Genomic DNA, 27,929 nt, shown 5'->3' with positions numbered 1-27,929 from the left:
AAGTGACCATAGGGGTTTTTTTCCACAGTCCACCGTGGATCAGAAGAGGCTGTGCTCCAAGGGAGCCTCAGGAAATCTGATTTTGCCAGCCTGGACAGCTGCTGTTGGGTTACTCCCATATCACCCGGGTTTTCACTGCCTATCAGCACCAGCATCAGGAGTGTAACACAAGCAGCTGCGCTGGCATAGGAGTCAGGAATCACATATGGCTCCAAAGCTACAGGCTACACATAACCGAGTTAAAGTTTACAGGACCTGAAGGTCACTGGTTTGGATGCTAATGTCAAGACCAGACTGCCAACTTCTTCAGGTGCTTTGTCCTGGTCACCTAGGATAACGAGCTAAAACTAAAGTGCAAGGTTTTTTGATTACTCAGTCCCTTCTTGTTTTTTAGGTACATTGCAAAAACATGTATGTCTCTGGAATGACTAACTTGGTACATGTTATTAGTGAGCCACTGTGAACTCCTGGAATTTTCCATCACCAGCTGCAAGAACAGGCAACAAGAAGTCAGAGCAAAGCAGAAACAGAAAGAATTAGTAGGAAAGCGGTGTTTCCACACGTGCTGTAACAAACTGGGACAATGTGTCGATTTATATGGGAAAAAGGAGCTCAGCAGATCGAACGTTTCCATAAAGTTCCGGCATAATGTTCACCTGTACGGTAACAATCCATATGAAAACGACTACTTGAAGAGGGATCAGGCTGCAGCTGGAGCCTGCAGGCCTGGTAACGAGGCCAACGGGAAAAACCCGGGCAGCGAGCTGCTCCCCTCCGGCTGCGGGCGATGGGAACAGACGGCGGCGGGCGGCAGCGCGGCCCCGCCCCGCGCTCCCCCCAGCCCGCGCGGCATTTCCGGCCGGGCCCGTCACGTCCGGGCGGCGGAGATGCCGGTAAGGCGGCTGCTGGGGGGTGTCTGGCTACATCTGTGGGACTTGCCGACCTCCGTGGGGTGCGGGAACCCAGCGAGCCGCGGAGCGAGGGGGGACACCCCGGCCCTCCTGTCCTTGCCGTCCCCGCTGCCGGGGCCGCCCCTCACGGCTGCGGCCGGACCCGCGCCCTGGGGCGGGTGGCACCTGCCCCGCCGGGCCTCGGCGCTCCGCCCTACCCCCGCTCCTCCCCGGGCCTCCGCCGGGCTCCTCCCGGCCGGAGCGTGGGCAGCCGGGCCTGGCAGCGCTGACTCTTGTCGCCGTGGGTCACTCGGGGCCCGCCCTGCCGGTGCAGGCTGACGGGGCAGCGGGTGGGCGCGGGAGTACCGCAGGGCCCTGGCTCGCTGCGGGCGGCGGCGGAGTTACTGTGCGCTCGCCGGGTGTGCTGCCCTGCCCCTTCACGGCAGGTGAAGCTCCGTGCTGCAGTGCCACTGCCAGGAGTGTGAGAGGAAGGCTTTTAGGTTCTCTTGGTAGCTGGTCCAGTATTCTTGTTATTTTTTAACATAGTCAATAGATTGGTAGTTGTGTTGGAAAGGGAAAAGAACTGTATGTAGTTCACATTTTTCTCCCATCAGCAGTGTCTGGGTGTTTTCTCGGCAGGCAAGAAAAGCTTGTTCTCATGTTCCCCTTTAAGCACAAACATCATATGGGTCTTTGTGAAATAAGTTCTATTTCTCTGGGTACATTAAGAAATTAAATTTCTGATTCTGTGAAATATCTTGACTGACAGGAAGAACTGATGTTTCCTGCTGACAGGTTGTTTGTATATGGCTCCCTGTTATCAATAATTGGATAATTCCACTGTGTTGTGTGCTGGGAATTCAGCTTCCTCATGTCTTGCGTGCTTTATGTGATTTGCAGTTGATCCCGTAAGTTTCCAGAACAAACAAGGCAATTTTCCATAGAAAATTAGTGATTGCAAAAAAAAAAAGTGGTAAATGACATCCTAACACTGCAAAATTACTTTAAAGGCTATTTTTTGATTAAGTGAAAACAGAAATCCAGGAACCTCAGTACATATGTTTTACCGATACCTCAAAGTATATTTTACAGTTGCATCAACACACGTTCACTTCTTTTTGCTTTGCTCTTGTTTTTCAGTTCCTCTTTCTTTATGTTTCCTTTTTTGTTATTTTAGGTTAACTTAATTATTTCCACAACAGAGCTTCTTGCAGAAGGACCATCACACTGGTTTGCACTTAGGAAAATATGAAAATAATCAGGGAGTGTTGCTCTCTCTGAACTAAAAAAAAATTAAAAATTAAAAAATCTGTGCCTTGCTGAGAACAGCTGCAGGAGTTGGACACTTGAATCAATGTTATCGGATGAGTTAGAATCCAAACCTGAGGTGAGCAATTATGAACTGAGTTTGGTTGTTCCCAGGAATGTTTATGGGTAACACTTAGAGTTCAATGAGTTTACTCAGGTTGCTGCTTATGTAATAACTTTTCAAGTGTTTTAGTGACATCTAATGCTTTCATGCTTTGATTTGAATGGTAAAAAATTTGAAAATATTGCAAGTTTTTTTCACCTCCTTTCAAGTATCTGCCAATATTCTTGCCTGTTCTCAGGTTTTTTCCCCCCCACTATTATAGCACTCTTTTTTTTATGAGAATAAATGAACAAATAGACTCTTTCTTTCCCTCAAACCAAATTGACTTTACTTGGTTTTGGACAATCTGAATTATTCTATCAATATCAACCAGTCCTGTTTTTCACAGTACTCCTGTTTCCATTAAGCAGTTGGCAGAAGCAGTAGGCAGCAGCAGCAGCACACAGGGCATCCTGGTTGCTCCATGTGAGGCTGCTGGACTGTTCCAGGTTCAGCTGGTAGCACAACTGGGCACGAATTATAGGGATGTTTGTGCATGCACAGCTGGCCATAAACACAGGTAAAGCATGAGCAATGATGGTTTGTTAGTGGGCCATAGATGTACCCTCATCACTCAACTCATGCGTACTCACATTCACATGTCTCTGCCAGGCCTACAGTCCTTTGGCCCAGATCCAGGGCTTTTAGCCAGTTTCTGGCTGGAATGTTTTCTTGGGTTTTTTTTTCCAGACTCTGGTAGCTTCCTACTTGTATTAGTCAACTAGAAGCTCACTAGCAGTGGATAGAATATTTAGGAATGTCTTTGGTAATTAGGAGGGACTGTGGTGATCAGGCACAGTGGTGTACTGATTAGAAGCCAGCAAACGTATGATTGGAGTCTCTTTTCTCCACCCTACCCCTTGTTCTTTGTTTATCCACCTTGAGTCCTCCTTCCATCCTCTCCCTAAACAGAGTGTAATAAGCTTAACACGTCCTGCTGTCCTTGCTATATTAGATAGTAAGGTTGGTCTGTCATGTGAGACCCATTCTGATACTCCGTAATAGCTTTGTTTTCTTGTCAGTTAAAACTTCTGGTTGAACCTCTACAAGATGTCACTCTAGCAGTGGCTCACTAATCAGTTGTGGAGGAATTCTGGGTTTTGTTACTCTAATTGTAATGTGCTAGGTACAAGTGTCTGCAATTTGTTACCTTCAGCACCTCACCTGCTGCCTCTCCTATTTCTTGCCTTATTTTTCATGTTGAGTGACCATTAGCTAGTTCTCTGTGCATTTCCCCACTTACAGATGCAGGGGTTGTATCACTTGGTGTCCTTGCTTTTCCTGGTTCTCAGCTTTACCTCTGCAGATGGCTAAAGTCCTAGAGCAGAGGACACAGTACAGCTATGAAATAACTTTGGGGAAGTTTGCAAGACTTAATTGAATGGTTTTTGTTGAGTCTTGTTTCTATCCCTATGAAACATACAATTTGTATGTTAGAGATACAGCATGTATCTTTAACTGGTACTCTAAAAAGAATGATGATTACATGCTGTTAATTCATTACAGCTCATGTGATGATGTTGAGGCATTTGTTTGTTAACAGAGCAGCCAAAGCCCTTCCAGTCACACTGCAGTAGCTGCAAATTCGGAACAGCTCTGAGTGTTCTCAGCATGATGTGCAGAGAGTTCCTCTCTCTTGCCTTGTCGTTGGTTTCTCATACATTCCAGCAATTTTGTTTCTGAGTTCTGAATGATAAGGTGGGAGGACTTCGTTACTTTTGTCTGTGAATGGGTAGGTTCCCTTAGATTATTTCTGACAGCCAAGGACCAGGACAGTTGGAATGCTCATTGCTTATTCCTCAAATAGCAGCTGTAACTGGGCCTTGTCTTTTCTTGACTTGAGTATGGTATTTGTTAATTAGGCATATTTACATAATAGTCCTATTTCCTCATGGCAGAGTTGCATTTCCTTCTCAGCAAGCCCATAGTAAGAGTTGGCTGTGTATTCTCCAGAAGAAACAGGCCTGGTGCATTAAAAAAAGTTACAGTGGTTGTTGCAGAGGGCATCCTTCCTGTATGAAGCTTGAGTGTTAAGTTAGTACTATTTTCTATTCCTTTGACATGAAACTGGCAGATACCCTTTTTACACTTTTTCTAAATAGCAGTTCAAATGTCTCTGCAAGTAAATAATGATTTTATATCCTCTAGTGAGCCATGGCACCACAATTCTTACAGCCACAGATGTTTTTTCATATACCTTACCATGTGAGAAATGCATTAATTAAAAGCTAGCTGTATTTTTGACATCTAGATGGCAACAATCAAAGCACATTGTCTCTATTTCATAGACTTTTTGATACTGGTTCTTGTCCCTAAAGGAGCCACCAACATGCCATTAAATAAATCATGCTTGAGTAGAGGTGAATCCTCCTTTCATAGAAAGTTATAAAGTTGCTTGGAGACAGTTGTGTGGACAGATGGATCTGCTTTTTCTTCTGAACTCCCTGCCCCCAAAGCTATGTAACTATCATTCCTCAGGGAACTGCTAAGATTTGCATTTTGCACACTTTAAGCCTTTGAGGTGATTTATTATACTTGCAAGTATTTCCAGTCAACTCCACCATACTGGGTCCAGTGCAGGGTGCTTTCTGCAGTTGGGGTGACTCTTGGCACAATCAAATGAATCACAACTCTGTTCTGTAAATTGAATTAGTTTTTGGAAAGAAGGTGAAGAGAGGTATTTTAGCCTCTCCTTTCTCTCCTGCTCAGTGCCTCACAAGGAGAGACACTTGTGATTTAATTAGTTCCCCAGAGGCTGTATGGGAGGAGGACATCCCAGTTTCTAGGTAACAAGCCTTCTGCCCTGCACACCCTTAAGCTCCAGCCCCTCCTTTCTCCTCCCCCTCCACTAAATTTTCTTTTGACCTCTTTATTTTGTTGTGGTTCGCTGGTTAAATTTAGAACAGGAACGGCTTTGATTAAAGACATGGTCCCTGTTGCTCTGGGAGTCTAGTCTAGCTCTCCAGCTGTCTAGTGTGGGGGGTAGATCTGAGCTTCTGGAAAACGCTCTTACCCTGTCTCTCTCAGCAACCCCTACTTCAGCCAAAGCAGCTGCCTGACACTTCTTGGCTTTTGAATCATCTGTTATAGGAGACAAACTTAATATGATCCATCCCAGGTGGCCATATCATATCATCATTTGTTTCTGGTTTTGTTGGATTGGTTGTTTGGGTTTTTGGTTTAGTTTTTTGTTTAATTTTGGTTTGTTTTTTACTTTTGCTTTTTTTTTTTTTTTTTTTTTTTTAAGGATTTCCAGTAGAGGTTCTCAGTTCTTTAAACAGTTTTTTGGTTGTTGTTTGTTGTGGGGTTTTTTTCCCTCTCGGGTCAGGGACATTATCCAAGCCTCTTGATAATACAAGCATTCTGCATTGTTTGTAGTGATAGACCCTGGGCTCATCCTGTCCAGCCATTTCTTGTTGACCAGCAGGGATAACAAGTATTTGCTTAATGATGACAACAGCCAATAAATATTTTACATTTTTGACACATTGACTGTCTGCATTATTGACAGAATTTTCAGTTACGTGGCATTTCAGCAGAAGTAGTTAAAGAAGGGTGTATTCAAGAAGGTGATGTGGCATAGCAAAAATAAATTTTTTTTATCAAGATGCAACTGAACTTTGCCCTCCAAAGATTATAGATTGTCTGTATGATTCATGTCTGTCCCATAAAGTCTGAATCTCTTAAGGATGTCCTTTTGCAATATTAAAATTTTTTTTCAAATTCCAAGGGATATTTTAGCTATAGAGTAAAGCCACCTCTCTGCTCTTATCATTCCTTTGGTGTTCTGCTAATATTTTGTACATTCAATTTCCCTAACTATTCCTATTCTGGCATCCCAAGATGACCTATCTGCTTTGCTTACTAATTCTAGCACTTTGGTCATAGTGGATCAGTCTCCTCCCTAAGCAGGGATTCTACAGTCACGATCTCAGGAGTATTTACAGCCCATCTGGGACCTGTTTGTGATGCCAGATGTGATTTGGTTATGGGATCTGTCATACTGTATCATCTAGGAGGTTCCTGCCTTCCTGATCTTCCAGACATGAGACCACTGCACCGTTCCGAGGTGCACACAGAGGTGCACCTGAGCCTGAACTGCAAAAATATACCTGTGCACACATAGACAATGCAGATATTATGGCTGTGTGGCAGGATAGGGCTTTTACCAGCGCACTCAAACACAAATGGCATTCCCATGGAAAAGAAAGGCCACAAATGGCCTAATCCTGTCCCTGCTTACCAGGTAAAAAGGCTTGAAATATGCTGGTATGTCACACGTGTCCTCCCTTGGCTGACATGCGTACTTGTGGTCATGCATCTGTCCACTCTGCCAAACCTCAAGTCCTTCCAGTATCTATCTCCAGGCCTTGGACTTTTTAATTCAGACTCTGACCAGGATCTTGGGTTTCCAGATTGTTTTTCTCTATTTCACAGGCTATGCCAAAGTGAATTTAATCAAATGAATGTACTCAGAAACCATTTAGGAGGAAGTGTTAGAGAGGATGAGATACACCCCAGTGGTGATGCAGAGCAGCAATCTGCAGCCTGCTAATGTGGTCAACCAGTAATATCCTTAATCCCCTTTCTGTTCCCATAGTTGTTTCTCTCCTGTCTACCTTGATTCCTCCCTTTCCTTGCCTTTGGTCCTTCCCCTAAACATAAGTTTTTCACAGTCCCACAGTCTCCACTCAAGGTACCTTAATATGTTTTACCCAGTCCCAGAAGTTTGCTCTTGCTAATGAGATAAGGGTTCTGGTAACATTGTTCTTATTCCTTACAAAGTTCTTATTCCTTACAAAGTTTCTGGTTGAATTTTTTTCAAGATCACACTCAAGTTATTTCTGTACTGGCCCATCCATCAGTGTCCCAGGAGTTCTGGGTATTTTTACTGTCTTGTATCTGCAGTTTGCTAGAGTTTGTTAGTGTTTGTGTATCTGTGCATTTAATTTATCACCTGTCCTGTTTCTAGATTTCTATGCTGAATAACCAATTACCAGATTCCCTTATAATTTCCTGTTTATAAAACCATATTGCGAGAAGCTTAAGAAAGCATAATGCAATGTTTGTAATGAGTTCTTTCCTGTATTCCAGTTGCTGTAGTTGTCCACAAAGGTATACAATGATTTTGAACAGGAGGGTTTAGGAGAAATCTGTCAAGATAAAACTAACATGAAAACTTTTATTCTGTCTGAATTATTTGAGTTGATGATTGGTTTGTTTTCATTTGTGCAAAGGGTTGGGGTTTTTTATTCCCCATTTTAATAATGAGCATAATGCACATCCATTTGTTTGCTTCTGCTTTTTGTAACCTCTCATAATTCTCTGTACAAGTTTGTCATTGCTTTTCAAAGCAAATTAAAAGGAACTTTTTTCTTCTGAGCATGTGTTTGTGGTTGCTGCATTTTGCTTCTCCCTAGTGGCTTAATGTTGCCACTTGTTATTGAAGTGGAAGGTTTAAAGCAAATATTTCTTCTTGTGGGAGGTAAGTTTCATTTAGGTCTTTCTGTAGAAAAATAGGCAAGTCCATAAAACAAGTGTTTCATGGCAGAGTAAGGAGCAGTAGGGCTCATCAACATGAAAGACAATCCAATAATTCAGATTGTAGTGTTCACAGTTTTTAGTCCCTACTTATTTTTTCTGGTTGCCTTGCTCATTATTCCTAACTCTCTTTTTACTTCTTTTTGTCCTGTTTTTTAATCCTAAATTAGAATACATGGCCCTGGGGGAGGGACTGTCTCTTATTGCCTATGTATTTTTTTGATAACATAAAAATAGTTCCATCTTCTTATTAGGTCCTCTGGATAATCTTATATCTAAGATGAAACAATTCTAACCTTTCAAACTGCCATCTGGCTTGTGGCCTAGTTCAAATGGCACACTGCCATCTGAATGACTTCAGGACTTAATTTGTAGCTTCATAATTGTCACTGATGACAGGCTGCTCCTAAGGAAGGGTGAGCAGGGAGTCAAGGGTGATCCCGGTCCAGGCAGTGTCCTCACAGACCAGGGCACAACACTGCAGCACCTGGGCATGGAGGGCAGAGACAGGTGCTGGAATCCACAGCCCTCAGCCTGGATAAGGGAAAGTGATGAACCAGGTCCAGGATCTATCCAAAATCTGAGTAGGAGCAGCAGAAGATGGGGCTAGGGACACAGATGCAGTAAAAATCTGAGGTTCATCCTGTAGACAGGGCTTGAGACAGATAAACCTACAGCACAACTTGGGAAGGGAATGACTGGCCCAGGATGAGCTTAAAAGGAGCCCCTAGGGAGACCAGTTCAGGGAGTTAATTTGTTTGACAGAACTTAAAGGCAAACAAATAGATCCTACATGATCAAATGCTTTGTGCAGCATTTTCTCTGAAATGTGGAGTAAGTGTCTGGGTGTGTTACAACTGGCCCCTTTCTGTCTTCACAGAATTTGTTCAGTCCATTTGCAAAAGTTGGACTGTGTTATCTCCTGATTCCCAGCAGCACTTCCTCTGTTAAATCAGAATATTTTAATATAAAGTACTGTGGCATTGGTAACAGAACACATTAGTGTGTCTGCCTTGGAGGTAAAGAGGAGTCCAGCCTTATCTCTGGTACTCTGACAAAAACTTGAGATGTTGTAAAAGGGATGGAATGAGTAAACAAGGCACATACTTTACTGTTCTGAACTAGGTTAAAAATTTGGGAAGGATTTCAGGGGTGAAAAAATAATTTCTCTGACTTCCTGTTCATTTTCAGGTGTCAGGTTCCTTTTTTATAACTCAGGGTTTTGAGGAGTTAGTTGGAAGTAATTTTTGCCAGAGCTGACTGGTGTTAGGGATGGCTAAATCTGCTGGACTGAATAACCTCTCACCTCCTGGGCTCATCAAGAATCATGAGAACAACTCTTTAACTCTGATATTGGATTCAGCCGCTTGTCACATTTAGTACCTGTTTGAAAAATATGTGTGCACACACTGTGCAGATGTGATTGGCACCAAACATATGAATGCAGGCTGAGTGCTTGCAGCTTTACCCTCATAAACATGGGTAGCACAAAGTACCTGATTCTGTATTCTGCTGCCTAAGCAAAACCTTCATGCATTTCTTTGGGATTTGTCCCCACACTTCTTTCACTTGCGAACTAGGCTGGCTCGGAGTTCATTAGCATATGGCACACATGGAAAACACATATGAAACTAGTGTGTGCCACTAGAGGCCCACTGTAGAGAGCAGGACCACACAGGAAGTAGGTAAGAATGGAGTTTAATAAGAAGACAGGATGGAGTGTAAGAGCTAGGCTGTGCGAGACAACTGAATTGACCAACTTCCTGCTTATATGCAATGGGCCCCTTTATTCTTCCCTCTTCATTTTCTTGTGTTTGTTTTGCCCTGCTCTGACTTGATCCTTTCATTTTCCTGCCTTTGGCCTTTCCCTTAAACAACACCTAATAAGTCCTGTACAAATCCCCCCCCACATCTTTTGACGAGTCCCAAATTCCTCCCCAGGGAATGCATCTCAGTTTAAGTCCTGTATCTGTTTATGCAATAGTCCCCCTTGTTTCGTGTAGTATTTTGGAAAGAGTTTCTTGTGTTAATCCCCTTAGCGTGTGGGTTGGTTGTCCATCTTTGATGGTTTTAGGAGTAGCTGATTTGGATGGGTAAGGCTGTCTGCATTCTCCCCGTTGTCATCCCAGCCTTGTTCTCTGATTATCTGCTTATTTTGAATAGCCATATGATAGCATCTTTGTAACTAGTCTTCTGATTGCTTTTTTTAATTTAGAAAAGGACAACTTTCAGTTAAAGTATTTAAAGACAATGATTTTAAAAAATCCCTGTACCGAAGGTGGAGGGGGGAAAACATTTACTTGAAATGCTAGATCATAGCAAAGTATCAAGTGATAAAATATTAATTTGAAAGAAATATAGCCTAACTAGACTTATTCTGCAATGATCCAGAGCTGTTTGTTATATGTTAAAGAAATGAGAAGTGTATAGGTATTTCAGAGATAACAATTATTTCCTTATATTAATGTAAATTGAAAAGTTTTCATTTATATCTGTGTGTATTCATGGTATTATATTCAGTGTTTCCTACAAGACACTAGGGAGTGGATTTAGGACCTTTTTAAATGATTTGTGCTGCTCTTGACCTAATCTTCCGTTTGTTTTTCCAGCTGCTGGTTCAGTTTGTTCAAAATACTTCTATTCCACTGGGACAAGAACTGGTGGAATCAGAACCAAAAGACATCACCTGTCTCTCTCTGCTTCCTGTTACTGAGACCTCAGAATGCAACAGACTCATGTTGCCAGGTAAAATCTACGTGGCAGATCTTTGTGACCCTACCCTTCATACAGCTGTCTTCACTTCACCACCCTGGCCTCACTGTCTCTTGCTGATAACACATTCCAGGGATGGAGGAACAATTTCAGCAGAGTGACTGAATCTTCTCACTTATAGTGAAGTTTGACTAGTTAGAAACTCCCTTGTCTCTCAAGTTCTGGGGTCTTTTCCTAGAAAAATTATTTCACATAGGTGTCTTTTAGTCAGTGTATTTATACTTTTATTTACTCTGGTTTCACTTTCCTTATTAGATGATGAAAGAGATCTCACTTCTCCAAGTCACACTAATTCTTCAAAAGATGTTTCTTCATCTGCTGTCTTGAGAAGTCTCCAGGTAAATGTAGGCCCTGATGGAGAGGAAACAAGGGCACAGAATGTACAGAAACCATCTGAACTTCTGTCAACTTCAGAAACTTCTAGTTTATTGCAAGACCTCCAGCCCAGCGACAGCACTTCATTCATTCTTCTCAACCTGACGAGAGCAGGTAATTGTCCTCCTGTTTGTCATCTGGCTGGATATGTCTCAGCAGAATGCAGGAGATACAAGTGCAGCTCTTTCCCTGCTGCTTATGAAGAGGAAAGATCATGTAACTTGCTGGGCATTATTGGATATTTTAGGAGCATTTAGTCATTAACATCTTTCTACAATGTCGAGGTCAGTGGAGACTTTTTCAGGGCAGCTATTTCATCCATGCTATGAACACTAATCTCTGAGAAGCAAAAAGAAATTTCCCTCTGTTACATTATTGTTTCACCAATTTTTCTTCTTTTCTAGGGCTGGGGTCTCCCGCAGAGCACTTGGTGTTTGTTCAAGATGAAGCAGAAGATTCTGGCAATGACTTTCTCTCTCATGATAGCACAGACAGCAGTACTCCATGGTTCCTACGAGTGCAAGAGTTGGCCCATGACAGTTTAATTGCTGCCACTCGGGCACAGCTCGCAAAGAATGCCAAAGCAAGCAATAATGGTAGGAGATCCACAGATTGTGTCTCAAAAGTTGAATGTTCCATACAAGACCCCTAGTTTCATGTTGTTTCTTCCTCTCTTTAATTGTGTCTTGCTTTGAATCAGTTATGACATCTTCAAATCATCAGTGATAGACTTATACAGGACAATTATGCTTTTTTTCTTCGGTATAAATAGGCTTCTCATTTTTTCTAGAATAAACTCTAGTGGAACTAGCCTGCTGGTTGTAGCCTACTAGTTCTCCAGTACATGCAAAGAAAACCTTCTTTCTGGCAGCAGCTGCTTGTTTTTCAACTTTGATTTTCACTTTTAAGAGCCTATTTTTAATAAATACTGTGACTCATACTTTCTTTTTAGCTCCACTGAATTTGGAGATCAGTTTCCTGGAGAATACATAATTGGATTTATTCACATGGTTTATGACTTAATTATTTTAATAAATAATTGCAAGCAAATATTTCTTATTTTAGCTAAGGTATTTTCAAAAATAGCTTACCTAATAGATGATAGTTGGCTGATAGTTAAAATTGGTTGTTTGATATTGATATAGAGACCATTTTTACAATTTCTGGTGCATTGGCTTTCTATTCTTTTTGTGATAAGCCTTATCTGGTAGCAGCTTATCTGGTCCAGATGGCTTGTTGGGAATAATTTAAGGGCCTGGTAAGGTTTGCAAGTCTGTATCTGATCCCTGTTACAGGCTAGGCAGCAGCATGTAGGGCATGCTAAACAGTTAGCAGCCAGACACATCATACCTGATTTACAATCCTGTATCATATATGATGCTGTTTCTTCCATTAAATTTTTTATTTCTGTGGGCTTTTTTTTTTCTCAGGGGAAAATGTTCATCTTTGCACAGGAGATGGGCAGCCAAAAGATTCAAGCCCCATTCCTCATCTATCTCGTGTGGAAAGGAAGCTGAAGTGCACAGTTGAGGGCTGTGATCGGACATTTGTATGGCCAGCTCACTTCAAGTATCATCTGAAAACACACCGGTGAGCAGAATGAAATTGTGTGTTGTTATGACCTTGGAAAAGTGCACTCTGTATTTGAGATTGTTAGGTTTTGACACTGACAAGCTGTATTTTTTGTATTTTAACCGGTACTCATATTTAATTAAGAAGTTGAGTGTTCATGAAAAAAATGTGTTGCAGTAGCCGTAATGAAAAAGCTTTTTGTTGCTTTCCAGGAACGACCGCTCCTTCACCTGCCCGGCAGAAGGCTGTGGGAAAAGTTTCTATGTCTTGCAGAGGCTGAAGGTGCACATGAGAACTCACAATGGTGAAAAACCCTTTGTGTGCACAGAACTGGGCTGTGGTAAACAGTTCACAACAGCTGGAAACCTGAAGAACCACCTACGAATTCACACTGGTGTGTTTTAGACCTCACCTATTTGTGGTCTGCTGAGGTGGGGTCTTTCCTGAGGAATAAACCACTTCCTCCTCTGTCCTCAAACTATTCAAAGTATTATGTTGTTTACCTCTGTCCTCCATTAATGTCCCTTTTCTGTCAATTCACATTGACCTATAGGTCAGATAAATCAAATGATAATCTTTTTTGCTATTCTATATAGTCTCACACGGGCTTTACCTTTCAAGTAGTGTGTGGTGGTCCTGTATTCTGCTCAGAAGCATACTCTGAAGATTCCCTTCCAGTTGTGTGATGGAGGGAAGGGTGTGTGAAACTAGACTGTTACCAAGGGAATAGTTAGTGAAGATGACTTCTGAAACTGTGTTTTGCAAAGAGGTTATTTGAAATTCCTCAAAGGCTCAATAGCATAGATAGTAGAAGCTGTACTGACATCTGCCTGACTGACTAGCTTGTGTTACTTATACTGCTGTAGAATGACTACATTTGGGACATACAGGGAAATGAGGAGTGCAGTGTAATGAGTAGCAAAAATATAGTACCAAGAAAAGTAGAAAAAAAGCATTAATTAGAAGACAGCATTATGGTGTGCAAACTGCTGTGTTTGTGCCAATGCTAATTTGGGATGTTACAGTATGGTGGAGCCTCTATACTCTCAATTCATGCTCAGCCTTTTATAGTAAATAAAACAAAAACATTTATTTCATAGTGCTGTGTTTTATACATGATTTGTTTATGATGGCTCCTCTGGAGAATGTAATCCTGCCTTGTGTCAGTATTTTTAGAAGCTGGTATAGCAGCCAAAGTGCTTTAGGTGTTTTTGTACTAGAAAGTTGTTTGAGAGAGGCACAAAAATTACTGCTTAAGTGACCAGCAATTTAATTAATGGCCAGCAAAGTTCATAATGAATATTCTGGTGATTTTGCTTGTTTAGTCTTTTAAGCCTCGGGGTCATCACAACACTCAAACAAATGACCCAGCTCAAGCTTCTCGGAATATTGTTAGAGATGGCCTCAGAAGCATTGTATTTCAGTTGGTTAATTTCAAAATAACCTTGACAAGTGTGAGAGAACAAGGCCTCCCTGGTAAATGAAATTACAGATGATGTGGGTCGCCAGCAGCTGTTAGTGCCTTCTGCCTTACTTAAACATGACCGTATGGTATGTGGTTTGTCGATACACATGGGAAAAGGCTGCTATTTTAAAGTACGTGCAGTCTAGCTAGAACACATGGTTTGGGGGCAGATGTTGGGATGTAGTTAAAAATTGTATATACCAATAATAAAATTTTGAATGTGTAGTAACAGCAGTTACATTTTTTGCAGTTTTCTTTTGCACTTACAGCTCCCTGCCAAGGTGCAGATTAAGTTAATAGGCCCGGCTGATCCATACAAAATCCTCCCTGAGAAGTGAGCATTTTGCAACCAACAGAGTAGTAGCTTCTGAAGGAGTAAATAGTAACTTTCTAAGCTGCAGATGGATAATGTGGAATTAAGCATTTGATCAGACCAAAGGTGTTATGAAATTGCAGGTTTAAATAGCTCTGAAGTGTCTTACAGATGGAACTGTGCACTGTTATTTAGGTCAATGGTAGTTTTTCCAAACTTTTAAAGATTTATGGAAAGCCAGAAAGTACAATCTGTGTTTGACACTCTGATACATATTTCAGCTTTGTAACACCAATTGGAAAATGTTGTGTTGATCCTTTTGCTCACAGCTGTCAAATGCTATTGAAGATAATAGGCCAATAAATGAACTGTAGGGAGAAGATTTCTAAAGGCAAAGTCACAGTAGCAATGCCTTTAAAAACAAGTTTACTCTGAAAGAACTACATATATGTTATACAATAAATTGTTAAAATAGCTTGCTTAATCTCCTGTGATCTCGCTATTACTTTTGTACAGGGGTCCAGTTAAAGACTTAAAATCATAGTGTTAAACATGGTATATTGAGTTTTTGAGTGGGATGTTGCAGGCAAAAGTTATGTCTAGCTTTATTAAGAGGGTGTCCAAAACAGATTAATTTTATTGCACTGCATTAATGTAGCAACCTCCCAATTTATCATAAATTAAATAAATAAAAAATAACCGTGATATAAATTTCAACCCATGAGAACAATTTGTGCCTTGAATTACAGTTCCTCCACACAGAGATATAAATGACTGACACATCTCTCATAGCATTTTGGCAAGTCCAGCCTGATCTAAAATAAAGTATAGAATCTGATATTAAGGAAATACAGTTAATGGGATTTTTGGCACTGAGAGGCAGAAAGGGAGCAGGACCCTGTGAGTGTGTGGAACAGAGAGGTCATTGTTGAGAACTGCATATAGAAGATACACCATAGATCCAGTAGTTTTATATTACTATATTATTATTTATATACTTGAAAGATTATCTAGAAACAGTGATCCCTTTCCTCACTTTCCGTGAATGATATTTTAAAATAATGAGTATTAGAGTATTTTAAAATATTTTAAAATAATGCCTCTGTTTCCTCTGGTGAAGAGAATGCTGTGAAAGCCTTAGGAAGCTTAGGAAGGATGTGTCATTTCCATGGATCCCTAATATACATAAGGCCAAATGGGAGAATGGAAGAGAGATGTCCAGGCTGTTCTCAGGGACTTGGGCAATCAGATTAAGTTGTGATTCCAAAATCTAAGAACTTACTTTTCCCTTGTAGGGGAAAAACCCTTTCTGTGTCAGGCACAGGGATGTGGTCGCTCCTTTGCTGAATACTCCAGTCTTCGGAAACATTTGGTTGTCCACTCAGGTAAGAGTCTTCATCTGACATTCTGCGATCTGTCTGAAAAAAAAAGACCTTTATTGTAGGACTTTGATTTGATTTCCTTAAGTAAAATCCTGGTTTCTACAGAACTTCTGGTCATAGTGGTTTTTTTACTTCCCTTTCATGGTGCCTGTAGCCTGTACACTTTAATCTTCTAGGTTGTTTCTATTAATAAATACAAATTGCATTTTAAAAATTATTTTTAAAATTGTTTCTAAAATGTCATGGAGTTGAATATCTTTTTTCATAGCTGCATAGACTCTAGCATCTCTGCATATTAACTACAGCCATTTGTATCTGAAATCTCGTGTAAGTGGATTTCTGCTATAGGTAGGGTTTTCCTTTATTTTATCCTACATACTTGTAATTGGACAAAGGTTTGGGTGGAAATGTATTTCACAGGTGTTTCAAAGCTTTTGCCTTCTGTTTTGAGCAATCTATCTTAAATGTCATCAGCACACAATGAAAATGAAATGTTTGGGGAATGGGAGAGTTTATTAACGTAATAACATCTGAGATTGAGTTCTCCATGCTTTTTCTGTCCTTTCTCCTTGCTTCCATGCCATTGAGCCAAGAAGTATGGACAACATGTTTGTAATGTGAAAATTATGAACTGCTCTCTAAAATGGAAATCTTTTCACAGTGACAAGTCATCATCAAGTCTCTGCTCAGTAATGTAAACCAGATGCTGCAATTCATCATGTGATGGCAGGAGACAGCTTCCTTGCCTCTGGTCATTTTATTCTATGTGGGGGACATCAAGTGTTTCCATATCAATGAGTAAATGATTTCAAATAACTTGTTCCCTGTCAGCAGTCTGACTTGAAGACTTTGTTACTCTTCAGACTTGAGTTTTCCAACAACTGCCATTACTGATATCTAAACCTCTTCTGTTCTAGAAGCTTATGGTCCTCCAGGAGATGGAAATACTTCTCTTTTTTTTTTTACTGACAAATTAGCACCAGTGGTATTAACAGCCATTTGAAAACTGTTACTAGTTTCTTAGTTGATGAGGTCTCTTCTCCCCATTTGGTAATTCTTGGGATATTTCTTCCCCCTTTGACTCCAAGGAGTGAAGCCCCATCAGTGCCAAATCTGTGGGAAGACATTTTCCCAGAGTGGTAGCAGGAATGTGCATATGAGGAAACACCACTCCCGAATTGGAACGGCTGGCAGCAGGGAGCGAGAACAGCCAGGTAAAGAAGGGAGCACATTGACTCTGGGGGAAAAGTGCAGGAAAAAATTAGTGGATGGTCAAAGAAAAGATGTTTGTCCTGATAACATGAGACCACAAGCCAGTAAGAAACAAAAGTTTGTTCCTCTTGGAGATGGGGGCTGCTTACCTTCCCCTTTTCTAGGACAGAAGACAAAAGTGCATTTTTGTATGGCGGTCAAGGGGCAGATATGTTTGTTGTTTTCAAAATCAATATGAATCTAGTTGGGGTTTTTAATGTGGATTTTTTCCTTTGGTTATGTTTTCTTGTTGCAAGCAGCCTGGGTTTTTACACAATGTTAATTATTTAAAGAGAAAGCCGATCCTGCATAAGATCCCACCATAGTAAGGTCCAAAACAATAAACGTATTTCCCATCCATTGGAGCACTGAATGCCCAAAGAGTAGGAATGGATAAAGCAGGTGTCCAGGGAAGAAGTCAATATGACTTGAAGTGGGGCAGTGATTCTATCTTATATTGCAGTGTCATTGCATCATGAGAATTTTCTTTTACCCTTTTTTTTCAAAATAGAGTCACTGATGGGCAGCAGTTTGCTGGAAGAATCGACAGTGCATAGTAAGAATCTCATCTCCATGAACTCTCAGCCCAGCCTTGGTGTTGAGTCTCTGCACCTGCCAGACACTGAGTCAATTATTGGAGTAGAAGAGGGTGAGACCAGCTGCTCTTTTTTCCGCCCTCTTATATGTGGTGACTGAGATGGGATTGATCATTCCTCCTTGAGGCTCACCATATTGCAGTGGGATGAATGAACATTGCTTTAACTGTGCGCAGAGGGGTGGGTAGATAGTGGATGAATCCTAAAACTGGAGTTGGAGAAGATCTGCTGGACCAAGTTTCTCTCTTGCAGAGCTTAAAAGGTGAAGTCTGTTGCTTAGATGTCACTTAGCCCATGTTGTGGAACACCATTTCAAAACTGCTTATGCAGTCCATCTACTAAAGCCTAAAGTGTTTGTTTTGCTGGAGCACCTAGGAGCCCCAGCTAAGGACCAGGACCTCATTGTGCTAGGCACTGTTCAAATATTCAGTATCTTGAGCAACAGGCCTTCCTTCCACCCTTTACCTTCAGAGACTATATTCTAATACATCTCACTGTCAGAAGCTGACTTACTATATGAAATAAATGTACTACTTGATATCATTTGGTTACATTTGCTGTGTTCTGTTCCTGCTTTCCCAGTCATTTTCCTCCAAAATTTGTTTGGTATATCAAGCTCTTTAAATGAGTCTTCCACATGGTGTTTTGAATATTTTGTTAACTTTAAAAGTCTTCAGAACTGGCATTGCTGAGAATGCAGAGTTTTGCTAAGGTAGTGTGTCTGTAATAGCTTCTATGCAACGGGAATGCCTAGAGTTTATATTGCTCCCTAGCTGAATGGAAAAGTAGTGCTGCTGCTGGTACAGGTATTGTATACCTGGAGGTTCCTGCAGAAGCTCCACCAGGTACCTGGGAATCAAAGTCTGATGCAATTTGGCTGCCATCTCAGCAACTGATGGGAGATACTCCAGTGAGATTTCTTCTTTTCTACAGTATTTTTGTAGGCTAGCTGAACAGGCTATGTCTTGTAACTGAATATAACCAAATATTTTCATAAAATGCAAAAATCCAGAACCATAGTTGAAATTCTTTATTTCCATACCATTTTTGAGACATATTACAAGACTACCGTTCTCTTTTAGGATTACAGAATTGTAATCCTCTTTTTGGAACAAAACTTTGTTTAGCAAGAGATATGTGAGTTTCAGTTACTTAGTTTGATGCTCTTAGTTTCATCGTATTTTTGCAATTTCTCTTTAGGACCAATATGAAGACTTTAATTAGTTACTATATTCATGCATGTCACCTTAGTATTTGTTAAAAGGATATGGCATAATAATTTAAACTTTTGTTCCTCCTTTCTTAGGGTTTCCCTTTTCACTTCACATACTTGGAAATTTCTTTTTTCAGCGCCATTAACTATTACTATGGAAATTAGCAACCAATTTTAGTAAATACCTTTCAAAATGTATGTATTATAATTTCAGTCTCACTGCTCCAAAAATATTCATACAAAGAGGCTTTAAACCACAGACTTGGAGCATGGAAGTAATCTTCTTTCCTGCCTCTTTCAATGTGGCAAGGCACAGTGACAATATGGTTACATCACTGCTCTTTTCCAGGGGGTACCCAGAGAAAGAACAGCCTCTGTATGTCCTACACAATTAATCCTGTGTAGGAACTGGTAACAGCCTTCCTGAAACCCTGCAAGGAACTTAAGCCTGAGTCACAAGTGAGGATGCTGCAGTCTGGTGTATTCAGCTTGTAATGTAGCAGTGTGAAACCCCTGGGCCACAAATTCTTGGATTTAGTACTTTGTTATGATTAAAAATGTCATTATTTATATCTTTGTCTAATGTAGTAGCTCTGACAGTTACTGTATTTCTGATTTGATGGTAAGGCTGTGTTGTTAAAATGTAAGGAAAAAAGGATTGAGGTGACAAAAAGAGACACATCTATTTAAGTAAGTGAGATGTTTGATAAGGAAAATTGTGTAATACAGAAACATTATATCCATTTAAAAATATTTTAATGTCAAAGTGCAAAATTCTCAGAAAACATTCCAGGTGGCAAGGATTTTTATTTTTAAAATTGATATTAGTGTCAGGTAAAGAGAGATCACTCAAGTGTGAAATATGCCGTTCAAGATGCACTAGGCATTTGAGTGCAAAGTCCTAGCAGGCAACACCTAATCTTTTCTTCTCCAAGATCCATCTTTGATATCATAGTAATCATACAATTAGGACAACAACAATTCAAAGTGACGCACTGTTTAATTACAACCTTCTTCATAACTTTGGTTGTTTTTTGGGCCAAATTAACGACCTAAATTGGTAAGATGTTGAAATGCTTTCAAATCATGAAACATGGGAGACTTTTTAATATAGGAAGACTATTTTTTCTTACTAACTGGGGGAAAAAGCAGAGCTGGTATTGAGTGAATGAAGCATTAATACCAGAGAAAGACTTCCCCTTTGAGTTTTCTCCCAAGGTGGGTCAAATCCTGATATTTGTTTTTGTAGAAATACTTGTTTGGAAGTATTCTACCAATATATGTGCCTAAAATAGTGCACAGTGGAAGGCATTCTTCCTTTCTGTGTGCTTCTGTGGCATGACTGCAAGGAGCTGACACTAGAGGATGCACTCTTCAATCTTTAATATATACTTTTATCCAAAGATAGTGCTTCAACCTCTTTAATTTGTTTTGTTGCCCGTTAAAGGGAAAGAGGTCACACAAGAGACACTTTTCAAGACTAAGGGAGGCTGCAGGGTTTGCTGGGTTAAACGAGACATGCTCTAAACAACAGCTGGTTTTTTTCCTTTACTAAATTCTCCCATCTCACCCCACAGCAATTCTTAGGTGTCAGCTTTAACTATTAAGTTCCTGAGGATTAAACTGGAGAATCTTGGAACAAAAAACTCAAGAGCTGATTGGATTCTTCTGCGAGCTTTTATGTTGCCACTCCCTTTGCGCTCTGTTCCTCCTGAGGTACTCCTTCCTGTCCAGTACAGTCATCCTTTTCACCCTGAGGCTCGGGCAGCCTGCAGAAACAGTGATGATCTAATACCAGAAATGGTTTTTCCCTGTGTATATGAAATAGGGTGCAGTTAAAAAGAATTCAGAGAGAGGAGCTACAATGTTTAGTAAGAGAAATGAAGTTGATTTAATTTTTCCTACACTAGATTATAGAAACTAGAATGCATTCATGAACAAGGAAAAATATTTTTAGTCACAGACAAAAGATCTGTACTGCATTGTTTTTATTACCTGTGAACATCAGATTCTTCTTCCAGCAAGTCAGTGGCATCTTTCCCTTTTTTCCTTACAAATTCTTCGCTTAGGCCAACCTGCTGGAGGGTGCGTCTGTAGCGACGCTCTGCTCCTTGACGAGCATCATGCTGTGAAACCGAAACTTAAACAGTAAATACATAGAACTGGGGATTCCCCGTAACAGTCAACTTGTTTTGAAGTGCACATTTCATGCTCCTAATGGGGACAAGACGACAACACAACCTCCTGTCCAAAATTTTTGTAATCCATACAGTATAGTACCAAAACTGAACTGAAGCAGGACAATGTCTAACATCTTTCAAACCCACAGCTCACGTTTTCTTGCTTCAGTTCTTTTTTTTCTTCCTTCTTCTGTTCTCCTCCACCTGCCACATTCCAGTCTTACCAGACTGATGTACTTGTGTCTGAATCCTAACTCTCACATTCAAATCAAAAATGTGGAAAAACAGAATTGTGTGAAATCCTGTAAGCACATTTGCTTGTAAGTGGTAAGGACTAGCAACAGTGAAGTTAATAAATGGAGAGTGCCTGTGAAATAGCTTAGTATCAGCTCAATTAAAAAACAAGCATTTTGAGTCCTATATCCTAACTGCCTCCAAATGAACCTTCAAATCAATGCAGTCTGAGATAAGGGTTTTTCAGAGGGACTGGCCAGTCCCTGAAGATTAAGGTGTTCTATATGGAAGGATAGAAGCCTAGTATCAACATGAGTGAACACTATTGATAACGGTGAATTCTTATCAATCTGGTACATGGAAATATTACCAGTATTTATCACACAGTATGTTCTCTGCCTCCATTATCAGAACAGAAAGCCTGATCCAGGAGGGTACTTTCTGTTGAGACATTTTAAATCCAGCATATTGTCAATGTATTGTCACTGTCTCTAAACAGCTGTAGTTCTTGCAAGGACAGGGAACTGAAAGAGAAAACCCAGGGAAAAAGATAGAGTACAGATTGTATCTACACCTCAGGTGCAATGGAGATTTGCAGCTGGTACTTTGTGATGGGTGAGATGTGCTGAATGCAGCCCCAGATTGCAAAGCCTACAGATGATAAAAGCAACCATCATTAATGTTCTTCCATTGCAATAGAGGTGCAGAGAAAATGTGCTTAACTGGAGAGGGTTTTAAGAAAGTTTTGCATCTCCAGACTGTAGTCTATGGTATTCAGGTGCAGAATAGGTATTCATTTCATTTCTGGTGATAAGGCCTTGATTTTGATCAGATCATATACTGTGATTGCAGTTAGGTACTGGCAAGCTCCTAGAAATAAGCCTGAATGTTTTTTTCAAGTAGTAGGAAGGGATTTAAAGTATACTTTGGTGGCTTTTCCATGTGTTATTTTGAGTGCAGTCCAGAGACTATGCAACCATTTGTACCTTCTTATCCATGAATTAATTTGAGACTAGATTTCTTAAAGCCTGACTTAATTGAACGACAATTTATCCTATTGCCCAGAAACACTCGGGGACTTTGAGCAGTTACCTTTGTGACCTGCTCGAAGAGGAATGGTCTGTTCTTGACTCGCAGCTGCATTTCTTCCAGCTCTTTTCTGTATTCTTTTGTTCTGTCTTGCATATTTTTCCTGTAATGGAAAAATTGCCTGTCTACTATAGGTTCTCTCTGACTGCAGCTGATCAGGAATGATGAATTCTCAGTGAGTGTTTCATTCCTTAAATCACTTCAGTAATTCTCTTGATTCTGAATGCTGGGAAAATCCTATTGCTGACAAGTTATGGACTTATTAGCAAAGCTCTTCTTGACTGCAAGCAAGGAAACAGTGCTTACATTTTTAGAAAATCCTGTCTCTTATGTATTCTTTACCAAGTTACACATTACAGTGGAGTGGCTTGTACACATTAGTTTCAACAAACATTAATCTAAAGGAAACGGTTCTGTATGGAAGGAAAAGCGTGGAATAGTCAAGATATCCAAATGAATGTGGAATGGATACAACAGCCAAAAAAGGCTAGGCTAGGAATGTTTTTAGACCTATTCTGTCCTAATGAATTATCTGATGATCCTCAGTTAGTAGAGCAAATGGTTATTTTTGTGCAGGGTAGCATACTGACCTGATCTGTTTTGACTTCTCCTTTTGTGTTTCCTCCAGACTTTTATGAGGATCCAGTGCTTTTGCTCGGCTGTTTAGAGACTTTTGCATAGCTTGACATTTCATTTTTTGTTTCTCCAGCCAATAAATTCCTTCTTTGTCCCCCTCCTTTTTGTTATCTTGGGCATATCTATATAAAAAAAAAGTTACTGATGAACCCATGTGGAGTGGCAGACCACATGCTAGCTGGCAATTTCACTTTTGTAGTCATCTAACCTAAAAAAGAAAAATTTCAGCCATACAAGTGTGCATTTTCCAAAGCAACTGGGAGACAGAGCAAGACTTAGCAAAGAAAGAAGACAGAGAAACATTTAGGAAATGTGTTGTTGATGTAATTGATGTGATGAGGGAAAACACTGGTATTTTCCCCCTCCATATTGGGCAGTAGTTGTACAGTCCTGTAGACAAACTTTTCTACCTACCTAATAGCTGATTCCCTCTTTCTAGTTGCATCTGTAATATGCACAGGAAGGGTGTTGGAAGAGAGAGAGGAAAGTCCAGGCAGAGAGTGACTTTTTTGCACTGAAACCTTGGAAAGCTTCTGAGAATCCTGAAAGAAATGAAACTTCATTCAGTGTATTTGTTCACAGACAGCTGCTAGTACAGAATCTCCTCTGTTATTTGCCTACCAAAGAGAACAGCTGGGGTATGAGAATGCACTCATTCTTCTCTCTTCCATCAGCAGAGATTTACATGTGGATGGGCTGAGGGACAAGGGGAAGGAGACATGATTAGAGCTATGAAAGGGTGACTGAGCCTTAGCTGTCATAGCTCATCTCTTTATGTAGAATTTTGTTCTCTTGTTTGGCCTAGAATTCTGCAGTACTCTCAAAATAAGGGCGGAGATCACAGGATGTTAACCATTAATAATTAAATGCTATAAACTTGAGAAGTTGGTATCTTGATAGGAGAAAGCAGTACACCACAGAAATATCCAGGTATCTCACCTTTATCTTTTCATTAGCCTGCCTCTGCCTGGCAGAGGTTCTTAGCTTGAATGGTTTATTACGAGTTGGCTCTTTGATTTCTTGTCTCCTCAGTGTCTTCCTCTGAAACGCCCAGTACAGTTCTTCAAAATCTGGTACTGTTGGATTAATCCTTGGTTTGAAGCTGAAACTTCTGTCCTGTAAGAAGCCAAGTCTTTCCTGCTTAGTTCTGGTGGAAGTTCGGGACTGAGGCTCCCTCCGACAGTTGCTGGTATCTATAGGAGCTACGGAACTCTTGAGCAAATCCTTTGCTCTCATTTGAATACGGATTTCCCGGTAGAGTTCAGCTTCTAAAGGATCAAAAGGAAAGCAATGAGAAGAGTATGAGTGACATAAAAGGCTGTAAAATTATCACTGCACAAGTCTGAACTTTCCATTATGATGGCAGCTACACATATAGGAGAGACCAAACATCCTGTGCTCTCCTTCCCCTCCTTTTCAGCCCCTCTCTCCTCTGCCTCCCAGGGAAAAATAATTCAAAGATACCAGTAAACCATGGTAGGGTCTCTTTCTCAGGCCTTAATTTCTAGATATCTCTTCTACTTACTGGAGCAATACCTGAACAGGACTTCTCATATTCATAGGGATACCAGGTAACTTGTGCCCTTTGTCTTGCAGAAGTGGTAATCTCCCACACTAGTACTTTTTGTATGGGACTTACAGCCATGTTGACTGTGTGGTACAAATGAGTAGTTCAAGTATACTTGTAACAGATGATGGCTTTTCTATGTAATCTCCAGCAGTAACTGTCTATACTGGAAGAGCTTTTAAGTAAGGAATATTTGATGGATAGATCACCTTTTGTGACAAACTTTGCATAGAATATGTTTCAGATTATGCCATCAAACTGAAGTTCTTCCCTGTGCAGCACTAAATATTTGTTAAAATGCAGACATTTGGCTGGGGGTTGGTTTTTAGCTTTTAGGGAAAAAAAATCAATACTACTGTTTGCAAAATAAGATGGCTTTGAGTAATTTTATAGATACTCATTGCCTGAAGTATGAAATGTTCATTTCCCCTCCCTTCTCATATGCCAGATAGAAATAGAACAACGGTTTGTCCTTTGCTTCCTTTTACCTTTCTAATCTATTTAGGTTAGTACACCCCAACAGAATGTTTTCTGATGAAAACTGAACTGGTATGTCCTCAAGAAGAAATCACTGGGAAACAGTAAAAAAGGAGAAAAGGATGAGAAAAGCCATGAGAATTATTAAGGACTGGCTTAGTTCCCACATTCAAGCATGAAGTCTGAATTGCTTACTTCAAACTTTCAATTATAGTGGCTTAAGTCATCTGAAAGCAAGCATCAGTAACATTTCCTTGGCTGTCCTGACTAGAATGGTCCTGGTGCCTACTTCCCATTTTAGCATTGAGCCAGTGCAAGTGGGAAGGCACCTGGAAACATCAGAGAATGGCAGGAAAGACTGACTACTACACTATCACTTAGAAACTAACTGCCTAATTTGGGCTCAGGAAATATTTTTCTCCTCTCCTAGGGGTTCTGTGCAGAATGGAGCACTTGGGTAGGAGTAAAGTTGTCAGATCTAAGATACTGCATGGACCTTAGAGACCTATGGCACTCCATCTGTCTTCATGTTTGTGCCACAAATCATCTCAGTCCCTTTAGTGTAACCAAAGATATGGAATCCAGTGCAGGAAAAGATTCCCAGTCTGTCATATCTGCAGCAAATTGGGTATGGAAATCTGTCTGAAGAGCTCAATGTGCCCATGTTTTCTGGGGAGTGGAATAGAACTGCTGTTGCTGACACTGATACAAGACTACTACACTTAGGGCACTCTACTGCAAGGGTATCTAAACCAAGTGTAATGACCAGCGACACGCAGGAGACTCAACTGGCCTTAGGCTCCAAGTGATGCCCTACAGGCCATGATCTTACCTCCCAGCATGGAGACAGCAAGGGACAGGCAGGGACGTGCTTTTACAGAAAGAGCCCTGGCATGTTACCTTTGAGTTTATCTCCAAGAAGTGAGTCATAAGTAGATTTAGGTACTTTTTTACTGGCTTGCTTCTGTTTGGAGCTCTCATTTGGGGTTGCTGCTGCCAGGAATTTTTGTCTGATAGCTTCTTTCTTTTTCTCTTCCTTCTCCAGAAAACTGAAGGGCCGCTGTGTTGAAAGTAGCAGCTCCTTTCTTTTCTGTGTTGCTGCTTGCCTGCGAATCTCATTCTGTTCCATTATTTCCTGATAAAGGGGCAGAAACACGTGGGCAGGTACAGGCTGTGCCCGGAATTGTTTCTGACATTCAGCTTCATCCTGGCTTTGCCTTTTGTTTCTCTGTTTGTCTAGTTCAAGAAACATGTATGACTTCAGCAACTCGGACTTTTTGCGAGCTTCCCGCAGTGTCATTTGGAAAGGCTGAGGGATGGTGATGGAAGGAATCCAGGGAGATGAAGCACTTTTTGGCCTCAAGCGGGGCTTAGGAAACAAGTGAGGCTTTTGCTGATCGCAGGTACTGTCTGAGGTGAGGTCGGTCAAAGAACTGGACTGCCTTATATTACCAGATGTATGACTAAGACAAAGACATTATGAAGGGGAAATAAGTGAAATTATTAAAAAAAAACAGTTAAAAGAAGGGAGACACTGTTGATTAAGAGAAAGACACCATAAGCTGAGCTGGTTCTTAAAAGACAGGTCTACGGTTTGCCATTCTCAGGCTCCATATTTCACTTTGCTACCAAAGTTTGTGAGCAGAGCTTTGCTTGTTTTGTTTTCCATGTACAAAATGGAAATTAGGCCTACTTAGCTTTGTCATGCAATTTATTATGCTGCTAGCACTCTATTGCCAGAAAGCCACAGGCAAACCATAAAGTTCCAACTTTAGGGTTATCTTGCTAACAGCTACTCAACGTAACAGACAAATGCAGGAGAGGCAATCAGGCACACAGATGCACAAGCCTAACAAACAGTACCAAACACTAGCATTCCTGGGATGCTGATGGGAATGTCATGACAAGAAACTGCTTTAGTGTGATGTTTGAGAGGTTCAGCTAGAAACTTTGTACCTGAGAAGATGACCATATTATTGATAATAAGAAAAAAACCCACCTGAGACTATTCTGGGTCCCATTAAAATAGCAAATTTCTCATAGGATGTCTGAGGGTAATTGTGAAAGTGAGCGAAACTTAGGAGATTTTAGGGAAGGAATAAATGCAGGCAAAAGGAAGGATCAAGGTGAATCAGAGTGGACCAAGAACAGGAAAGGAGAAGAAAGCGAGGGAGACAGAAGGTGCAGATCATGTGTGAACAGACTCCTGGTCAATACACTTGCTGGTGATTGCTGCAGTCTCTTCTTCTTCATGAACTACTTACTTTGTAAAAGCATGCATGTGTGACCTGCTAGTGAATGCCAAGCTAGACTAATGACAAGGAAAGTCATTTGAGAGCTCCACCTTGGAAAGACAGCTCTGAAAACTGGATACTGGATAGAAACGTGTGACATTTTAAGCATGATTAGCTGATGACTGAGGCGGGGATTTGTGCTGTTCGTGTTTTATGTGAATGCTGCTTTCGTGGGCACCTACTGATCCCATCCTCCCTGCTGTGACAACATTTGTGGCCAGTGTTTCGGCACTACACACGTGCATTTTGGGACTACATGCTCCGCCTTCTCACTGGCCAGGAGAAGGAATCCTGCACCCCATCCTGCCATCCTTACCAGGTACCATCCTACCTGAGAGCCTCCCTCAGCTTCTCACGCAGAACTTCCGCCTCCCTCCTGAAACCCTCCAGCTCCTCATCTTCTTCGAACACCTCGAGGTCACCCCATAATTCTGCCTGGCAAGGCACGCCCGGTTCTAACGGAGACCGCCGGCCCCCCATCCCGAGAGGATGCTCCCGGCTCCTTGCCCGGCGGAGAGAAACGCAGGAGTCGGCGTGTTACAGCCTGGGGGATGTCGCGTCACCTGGAAGAAATGAAATAAATGGGGCAGTGCTGGTTTTGGGGTTGCGACCCCGCCTCCCCGCCCGGGAGCGCCGCGGCCGTGCCCCCGCTCGTCTGCGGGCCGCCGCCT

At 41.1% G+C, this 27,929-nt stretch overlaps 2 protein-coding genes across 6 annotated transcripts; one reads left to right on the top strand and one right to left on the bottom strand.

Annotated features, from left to right (window-relative positions):
• The first annotated feature begins 852 nt into the window (after positions 1–852).
• Positions 853–18,111, top strand: ZNF410 (zinc finger protein 410). 2 transcript variants are annotated; one of them, XM_033061941.2, is made up of 10 exons: positions 856–893; positions 2,068–2,277; positions 10,452–10,587; positions 10,870–11,103; positions 11,394–11,585; positions 12,420–12,579; positions 12,774–12,955; positions 15,635–15,724; positions 16,810–16,935; positions 17,484–18,111. In XM_033061941.2, the coding sequence occupies exons 2-10, from the start codon at positions 2,245–2,247 to the stop codon at positions 17,666–17,668; spliced, it is 1,338 nt and encodes a 445-aa protein (XP_032917832.1). In that variant the 5' UTR covers positions 856–893; positions 2,068–2,244; the 3' UTR covers positions 17,669–18,111. The 2 variants fall into 2 exon arrangements, with proteins under 2 accessions (XP_032917833.1, XP_032917832.1); XM_033061942.2 differs by lacking the exon at positions 2,068–2,277 and having other exon boundaries at positions 853–893.
• Positions 15,672–27,920, bottom strand: FAM161B (FAM161 centrosomal protein B). 4 transcript variants are annotated; one of them, XR_004418172.1, is made up of 8 exons: positions 27,590–27,920; positions 25,865–26,427; positions 23,860–24,188; positions 23,335–23,462; positions 22,875–23,042; positions 22,288–22,387; positions 20,777–20,915; positions 15,672–15,757 (listed from the first exon to the last, which is right to left on the bottom strand). XR_004418172.1 is itself a non-coding variant. In XM_033061940.1 (8 exons), exons 1-8 carry the CDS (start codon positions 27,736–27,738, stop codon positions 15,721–15,723), a joined length of 1,605 nt encoding a protein of 534 aa, XP_032917831.1. In that variant the 5' UTR covers positions 27,739–27,920; the 3' UTR covers positions 15,672–15,720. The 4 variants fall into 4 exon arrangements, 3 of the variants coding, with proteins under 3 accessions (XP_032917831.1, XP_032917829.1, XP_032917830.1); XM_033061940.1 differs by having other exon boundaries at positions 20,777–20,907; XM_033061938.1 differs by lacking the exon at positions 15,672–15,757 and adding an exon at positions 18,584–20,592 and having other exon boundaries at positions 20,777–20,907.
• Between the last annotated feature and the right edge of the window lie 9 nt (positions 27,921–27,929).

The sequence above is a fragment of the Catharus ustulatus genome, chromosome 6, assembly GCF_009819885.2.
Source record: "Catharus ustulatus isolate bCatUst1 chromosome 6, bCatUst1.pri.v2, whole genome shotgun sequence".
NCBI lineage: Eukaryota > Metazoa > Chordata > Aves > Passeriformes > Turdidae > Catharus > Catharus ustulatus.
This window is presented reverse-complemented; position numbering and strand designations above follow the sequence as displayed.